At 42.2% G+C, this 8,281-nt stretch overlaps 1 protein-coding gene across 1 annotated transcript; it reads left to right on the top strand.

Moving 5' to 3' along the window:
- The first annotated feature begins 317 nt into the window (after positions 1 to 317).
- On the top strand, positions 318 to 8,270 carry erap2 (endoplasmic reticulum aminopeptidase 2). Its single transcript, XM_076150649.1, has 21 exons — positions 318 to 387; positions 1,757 to 2,054; positions 2,178 to 2,364; positions 2,447 to 2,616; positions 2,697 to 2,835; positions 2,922 to 3,056; positions 3,172 to 3,292; positions 3,378 to 3,532; positions 3,623 to 3,736; positions 3,828 to 3,959; positions 4,327 to 4,458; positions 4,998 to 5,066; positions 5,184 to 5,359; positions 5,449 to 5,528; positions 5,629 to 5,812; positions 5,964 to 6,120; positions 6,221 to 6,405; positions 6,501 to 6,662; positions 6,896 to 7,036; positions 7,432 to 7,513; positions 7,862 to 8,270. The coding sequence occupies exons 2-21, from the start codon at positions 1,864 to 1,866 to the stop codon at positions 8,006 to 8,008; spliced, it is 2,859 nt and encodes a 952-aa protein (XP_076006764.1). The 5' UTR covers positions 318 to 387; positions 1,757 to 1,863; the 3' UTR covers positions 8,009 to 8,270.
- Positions 8,271 to 8,281: the final 11 nt, after the last annotated feature.

The raw sequence follows: 8,281 nt of genomic DNA, 5'->3' as shown, positions 1-8,281 counted from the left end.
AACTATGTTGAACGCACTTATTGGAAGTCGCTTTGGATAAAAGCGTCTGCTTCTTGACCGTAATATAATGTAATGTAATGTAATGTAATGTTGTCACCTTAAAAACAACGACAATTATCCCTCATATACAAACAAACTAAAATTAATCGTGCATAAAAATGAGAAACTGATCATGTCAAAACACACAACACACACTTTTGACTTGACACACTGAAAACACTCTTATGGTAAACACCTGCACACAGACAAATCAGGCATTCGCATCAGCCTCTCTCTCTCTCTCTCTCTCTCTCTCTTGCTGCTCTCTCTCTCTTCCACACACATACACAGGCAGAGATTGAAAGTGAAAGAGAGGGTGAAAGCTACAGAGGATGACACCACGCTGAGGTAAACTAAAGAACAACTGACACCTTATTCTTGACACATTCTCTTTAATCAAAACACACATTGCCTTCAACATTAACTTCACACTGTAAGCAGCGTATTTGGAGGTTTAGCAGCCTGGTGTGAACTGTGGCTGCGCTCGAACAGCTGTTGTCGCTGTACCGGAATAGCTCACCTTGCTCTGTCCGAATGGAAGACAGTGTGAGGGTCCAGTGAGCTGCGTCGGAGCCCGGGGATACCCCCCCTTTTTTAAGTATTTGGAACCGGATGCTAAAATGACTAGCTAATGTTGTTGAGCAACTTGTTTACAACGTAAACGATAATTTAACCATTTTTATTCGCGTTGATATTAAGCCGCCGTCGCCATGTTGGTCAAGCCTGTACATGTTTGAGAGAGACGCTCATATGTCCTTGTTAGTCCCCTCTTTTGCGATGTGAAATGTGTGCAAACTGTCACCGGGGTTGATAGATTGATTGATTGACAGGGATTCTCTCTCCATATTTTCCCCTAGGTGGCAAGAACACAACAAACAATGAAGTATCATTGCTAATATGACATAATACATGTTTTCTATACACATATCAAGTCACTATGTATAAAAGTTGATTACATTACACATTTGGCAGACGCTTTTATCCAAAGCGACTTACAGTACATTACCACCCTTTGCAATTGAGGGTTCGGTGTCTTGCTCAGGGGCACCTCGGCAGGGGCTCGAACCGGCGACCTTCCGGCTCCCAATTGGTAGCACTACCCACTGAGCCACTGACACCCTAAGATTAATCAGGTATGTGAGTCACGAGTCCAAATAAAATGATTTTAAATAATTTGCCAGGATAAGATTGGCATGTTGGATGTGGGAAGGCCAAGATATGAGTATGGATCATTATTAGACTGCATTTTAGACGTTTTACTCACCTCAGCTTATCAAGGCTGGTTAGTGGTCTTTTGTGTGTTATAATGAGACATTTTAGTTCAGAAACACTTTAATACAACATATTTTAATTGATCATATTGAATTTACCATTTATATAGAAGGATGAAAGCTCTTGTTGAATAATTCATAAAATCTTCATTAGGGCTGCACGTAACGATTATTTCTTTAATCTACAGATTATTTCTCTCTCGGGTCATCCGTGTGTCCTGAGTAAGAACATAGTTCGGCATTCAGCTCACTCATACGTGACTGTTGAAGTCAACAGAAAGTGTAAATTGGCCGCATGACAACAGAAACACGTTCGGCGTATTGATCGTCGTAGTGCAGGGGTGGCTAACCCGTCCTGCTCAAAGAGCCACAAACAAACTAAACTACATTTCGAAGAGACGGAGGGGGGGATCAGTGTGCCTTAACTCTTTATCTGTGTTTCAAAGAAAATCCTTGAGATCTTCACTGAGCCTGCGTGACATCTACACTGAGACTGTCGTGATTCCATTATTGTCAACCTGTTACCTGGATGAGCTCCATCTTCTATCGCTGAATGAAGGACATTTCTTCTGCAATGGTGGCAGTGAGGTTGTTAGTCTTGTCTCTAGTCCATCTGCATCTGGTTGGGTCTGAACCTGCCCAGGGTCCAGAGGAAGCATCAGTTCCCCCTCACCCCTCAGGACAACAATCTCATTCAGGCACTAACAATCTATCCTTCCCATGGAGCCGATTGCGCCTACCAAGGTACTTGCCACACTAGTTTTTCATTGTAATGTACAGGAGAATAGCAATAACATTACTGCAACTTTTTTAAAATCATAATAATCATCATAATTTAAATGTACAACATATGTTTCTTTCTATCAGGCATATCATTCCACTTCACTACCACCTCAGCCTGCACCCCAACCTCACAACTCATAGTTTCACTGCATCAGTACAGATCCAGATTGATGTCCAGAATAATACAAACTGGGTTGTATTGCATAGCAAGGGTCTGCAGATCTCCAAGGCCAGCATATTAGACGAGAACCGTACTCATCTGTCTGAAAAGGTATGTGTTTCCATTACCAACATATTCAAGGCGAGACAAGGCAGCTGGAAATGTTTGAATCTCCTACCTTTTCTCTATATAGGTTCTTCCTGTTCTTCACAGCCCTGTTCACGAGCAGGTGGGGATTTTCTCTCCCAGGGTGCTCAGCAGCAGACAGAAGTACTTCCTTTACATTGAATTCGGGGCACAGCTTGCAGAAGGTTTCCATGGCTTCTATAAGAGTACTTACAAAACCAGTACAGGAGACAGCAGGTAAGAATAGATCAATGGATTGTTTCACTGTTTCTGAGTAAGCTCAGTAATACGTTGCTGACACAGCTGTCTCTGTTCAGAACCTTGGCTTCAACTCAATTTGAGTCAACCAGTGCTCGAACGGCCTTCCCTTGTTTTGATGAGCCAAGTTTCAAAGCAAACTACACCATATGGATCAGGAGGAGCCCAGAGTATATTTCTCTTTCTAATATGCCCATTGTGAGTATCTTGCTTATGTGCTGTTTTCTGCTTTATTGTACATGTTATTTTACATGTTGAATTAAAGACATTTCTGTGTACTTCAGGAGAGGACAATTAAACTAGACGGTGGCCTATTGGAGGACCAGTTTGCTACAAGTGTGAAGATGAGCACGTACCTAGTTGCTTTTGTCATCTGTGACTTCAAATCGGTCACTGCCACAACCTCCTCTGGGATACAGGTATGGAAATGCTGAAGTTTTTCTCCCCTTCGTGCCTAAACACGTCACATTACAACCACAAAAATAAAATGTGTCCATCACAGAGTCTTTGTTACTTGATGCTGTGGCTGTATAGGTGTCAATCTATGCTGTCCCTGAGAAGTTGCAATGGACACACTATGCCCTGGCGGTTGCAGTCAAAATTCTGGACTTCTATGAGAAATATTTTAACATCGACTACCCACTACCAAAACAAGGTGAAGTTCATTTTAATTCTGTATCCAAGCTGCCAAGTTTGTCCTTCTTTCCTGTTATTGCCTACCTGTGCTGTGCCTACCTCAGATCTGATAGCTATCCCAGACTTCCAGCACGGGGCAATGGAGAACTGGGGTTTGATCACCTACAGAGAGACCAGCCTCCTCTTCGATCCTCTCACAGCCTCTGTTTCTGATAAACTCTGGGTCACCATGGTGATCGGCCACGAGCTTGCCCATCAGGTAAGAGTTTGCCAGTGTGTCTGCAATTTACTGATACATAAATGATCAGTGCGGAGTGGTGAAACTCAAATTTGGTTGTTTTTTTTTCAGTGGTTTGGCAACTTGGTGACCATGGAGTGGTGGAACGATGTTTGGCTGAATGAAGGATTTGCCAACTACATGGAGTACATTTCAGTGGAGGCCACCTATCCCAAACTTAAAGTGGTATATTCTGTGCTAACTATGGTTTGTTTTTGCCAGGGACTGATTGATATTAAGCTCTGTAGAGTGGTTTGACGGTCCTTCTCCTTTGCAGGAAGAATATCTACTGGACACCTGTTTTGCAGCAGTTGGTCAAGATTCTTTCAACTCTTCTCGGCCATTATCCAGCCCAGCAGAGAGCCCCACTCAGATCCAAGAGATGTTTGACACAGTCTCCTATAACAAAGTGATTAATGAATCAGTTAAACTCGCATGTATTGAACATTCAGTCACATAGAGGCTTAAACATCTGACTGAATTGGAAACTCAGAATTTGCATTCAAGGATAATGCTTTTTTGCACGGGGACTTATTTGGGCAAACTCGTCTTATTATTACTTTCCTGTCCTAACATTATTTGGTGTCATCATGTTTGAAGCAGCTGTAGAAAAGCTAGGCAATGTAGTATGTACATCTGTGAACAGGTAATTGTTTATTTGTACATCTACCTCATTAGAACAATCATCTTTTTCATATGACTAATCTAAACTGCTTTGACTGCCAAATTACTTGTGGCTTATTGTTTACATAAACCCTTTCTCTGTTTTCCATTAGGGAGCATGCGTCCTGCACATGCTTCGACACTTTCTGACACATGATGTGTTCCAGAGAGGGATAGTGAGATACCTCCGCAAAAATAGCTACGGTAACACACGCAGCCAGGACCTGTGGGACACTCTGGCAAATGTAAGAAATAACAAACATAATAAATGAAATGCACTGTGGAATGCCAGTTTTGTTTTTGAGGCAGTGGCCAGTGAAAATGGACCAAATCAACAGGACTGTGTTTGTTTGGAGATCTCAATTTTTCAAGCTAAACAGACAGAGAATAAAGAGTGATTTTGATGTTTTTGAATGGTTGTCCCAGCATGCTGTGGACGCCTACATTTCAGACTGTGCCTCCCAGCTTCAAGGCAGCCATTGTTGTCCATACTAGGTTCTAAAACTTGCAGAGACATAATAAATCACAGTTTATAATGTAGCTTTGACAAAGATAAAAGCAAACTTTGAGATAGACATTTTTAGTCAAAGCTGAAATCAATGGCCACCTTGAACTTTGGAAAAACACATTAGAATCCTTTAATGCACTTTGGCAAATGATCAACAGTGCAAGCTGTTTGGGATTTGTGGTAAATTATCTCAAAGCTTCCAAACACCTTACGTAGTCTTAACAATGACAGAGCTTCAAAGTGAAGCTTTTACTTTAATCTTGGTTTGTTGCTCAGACATGCTCAGACGACGACTTCATCTCAGGAAAACACTGCTTCAGCGGCAGCCAGGCCTTCAAGAATGCTGTAAGAAAATGTTCACAACCAGCTCACTGGCTTGCTATGTCATAAAATGAACTTGAAATGTACTTCACCCAGTGTTTTTGGATTATGTGATCTCTGACCTTCTGCTGTTTCCGACAGTATCTTTTTGCAGGAGAACACCTGAACCTGACAGCCATGATGAACACTTGGACTCTGCAGAAAGGTATTCCTCTGGTGACTGTCACGAGGAAGGGGCCCCATCTTCACCTTAGACAGAGCAGGTTTCTGAGGACGGTCCTGCCCTCTGATCCCCTGTGGGCCACATTGCAGCAGGGGTGAGTGGGCAGTTGTACACACTGCCACACACTGTTCACCTTATCAGTAAAACTTTAGTCATCTAATGATACTTTATTGTCTCGTGTAGCTACCTTTGGCATATCCCTCTAACATACAAGACAGATGCCTCCACCACTGTCCTGAGACATCCGATGACAACACACACAGGTATGGTTAGAATCTGCTAAATACAGCTCATACATACTGTTGTTCCATATATGCATTCTATTTAGTGTCTGTTTGTATGTGTGATGTATTCGTCCCTTAGACAGTGTACACATCGGAGAGGAAGTTGGCTGGGTGAAGGTGAACGCCGACATGACAGGATATTATGTGGTTCACTATGAGGGAAGTGGTTGGGATGACATGATCAAGCTACTGAGGGAAAACCACACTGCTCTGAGCTACAAAGACAGGACTCATCTGATTCACAACGCTTTTCAATTGGTCACGTAAGCATGTGTGTTTGTCTACCTGTCAGCAACAGGGAGACTGTGTTTATCCATATTACTGTGTATTTAATTACACATGAACTAGCAATTTTATTGTCCAACTTCAAATGAAACCATGAAACTGAAAATAGATCCCTGCTTGTCATTGAAGGGCAGGTCAGTTGACTCTTAATAAGGCCTTAGATCTGATTGGTTACCTACGATCAGAGATGCACACGGTTCCTCTCCTGGCTGGACTGGGCAACCTGGATTCCTTCTACCGGATGTCAGAGAAAAGGAATGAGCATGATTTAATGAATAACTTGGCGGTAAGAAGACGAGCACACACAGCTTGTGTTATGTGTGGCACTGTTTGCGAATTGTGTGTGGGTTCATGTATGATGCTGTTTGTCTGTGTTTTTGTTGTAGGCACATATCCTTCGCTTTTTCCGCGGTGTGATCGACCAGCAGACATGGAGCGACAGAGGGTCTGTATCAGAGCGACGGCTGAGGTCGGAGGTCCTCTCGCTGGCTTGCCACCTGGATTACCCTCCCTGTCTGGACCGGGCACGCCAGAGCTTCAGACAGTGGCTTCATTCCAATGGAACACTCAAGTCTGTTTGATTACATAAATTACAGTTTGACACTTGAAATTACCTGTCACCTTTCTCACTGATAACCCCTAAAATGTGTTTTTGCTTGTGTCTAGTCTGCCGACTGAAGTAGCAGAAACGGTGTATTCTGTTGGAGCTCGGGATGACTCTGGCTGGGCAAAACTCTTCCAAACTTTCACCATCTCCCTCTCTGACACTCAAAAAGACAAAATCCTGGCAGCCTTGGCCATGAGCAGCGACACCAGCAAACTACAAAGGTACATACATGTTGCCCTCCTACATTTTAACAACAGGCAATGGCTCCACCATGTGGTAGAAATTGAACATTGTATCCCAGATGAATAGATGACTTGTTTTTGTTTATTACATTGGGTCATAGTCACTAACCACCAGGTGTGTGTGTTGTGTGTGTGTGTGTGTGTGTGTGTGTGTGTGTGTGTGTGTGTGTGTGTGTGTGTGTGTGTATGTGTACTGTTCTGTTTTGTTGCAGAATGATGGATTTGGGTCTGGAGGGGAAGGTGATTCGATCCCAGGACCTGCCGACAGTCATCACCTTGGTGGCCAAGAACCCGAAGGGTCACCACCTTGCATGGAACTTTGTCAAAAGCAACTGGGGCACTTTGGTTCAAAAGTTAGTACATTAATGCATATTGATGTTGTGGAAAATATATTTTCTGAGCTGCAGAATCTTTATTGCTTTGAAGCAGAAACACAGTAGGGAAATGCGAACAGAGCTAAAGTCACCAAGTTGCACAATCTGTGATGAGCTTTTGAAATCTTACAATAATATAATACTATGTACGAATAGCCTGTAAACAATCTATCTATATAGAAAAAGTGTAGAATCATAAGACTATGCTATTTTGTATTGGTTTGTATGTGACACTCATTAGCATGTGGCCACAGCTTAGACTACAGACATTTTAATATCAGGTTGTTTGCCACAGCTATAAAAGTCTGGACTGGCAATAAATGCGAATGTGTTCTCGTCTGTGACTTTTCTCTGTGCGTGTCTGTCCACCGCAGGTTCCAGCTGGGCTCATTTTCTATCAGACACATCCTTATTGGCTGCACAGGCCAGTTTTCAACTCCAGAGGAACTCACTGATGTAATAATCTCATTTTCCAAGCATTATATAGTTTACAAAAACATTTTCAGATGTGTTGATGTATTTTCCTGTTATCTTTTATTGCTTGATCAGCTTGAACATGACAGATGGCATGATATTTATGGTCTTACATCATGAGGCGTATAGCACTGGATACCAATGTCAATTTGACAACATTTGACAGGATTGTGCTTTTTAAAAATTTGACATGTCCGATAAACAACAACAATAAAGAAGAACACAACTTTAACGTCACAGGGAGAATGAGCAGTCTCAGGATCTACGCTTGGTTATTGATGTTTCAGACTAATGCCTTATTGTGTGTGTCTGTGTATGTTTGCTCCTCAGGTGCAGTTGTTCTTCGAGTCCATCAATGAACAGGCTTCTCAGCTGAGAGCTACGCAAGTGGTCCTGGAAAACGTGCAGAAAAATGTTCACTGGGTGCAAAGGAATCTGGGAATTCTGAGAAATTGGTTGAATGAGCAAAGGAAGTGAAAGACAGGAGCAGGAGCTGTGTGTATTTTTCCATGTGCTCAGCACCACAGATGAGGCAATAGTTTTATAAAAGTCTTTTCCATTTTCAGGATACTTGAAATTGTCTGGCCAAGAAATTGAATTTTTGAAAGGTGTATCTATGTGACACTAGTGTGTGTTGAGTGTGTTCTGCTTCATCATACATTCAGATGATTTTCATTCATGCTTGTGTATTTGTGTGTATGACAGTGATTGAATTCCAAAATGAAGTGACTTACAAATGCTTCACTGATT

This window comes from Genypterus blacodes, unplaced genomic scaffold (assembly GCF_046128005.1).
Source record: "Genypterus blacodes isolate CSIRO-AG114 ecotype Tasmania unplaced genomic scaffold, CSIRO-AGI_Gbla_v1 ptg000053l_1, whole genome shotgun sequence".
Lineage (NCBI taxonomy): Eukaryota > Metazoa > Chordata > Actinopteri > Ophidiiformes > Ophidiidae > Genypterus > Genypterus blacodes.
This window is presented reverse-complemented; position numbering and strand designations above follow the sequence as displayed.

What these genes read in the sequence shown, in the direction of transcription:
- erap2 (XM_076150649.1), top strand. Translation starts at nt 1,864, where the DNA reads ATGAAGGACATTTCTTCTGCAATGGTGGCAGTGAGGTTGTTAGTCTTG. An exon ending in AACGCTTTTCAATTGGTCAC is followed by an intron (nt 5,813 to 5,963) that starts GTAAGCATGTGT and finishes TTGTCATTGAAG; the next exon opens with GGCAGGTCAGTTGACTCTTA. An exon ending in TGGGGCACTTTGGTTCAAAA is followed by an intron (nt 7,037 to 7,431) that starts GTTAGTACATTA and finishes TGTCCACCGCAG; the next exon opens with GTTCCAGCTGGGCTCATTTT.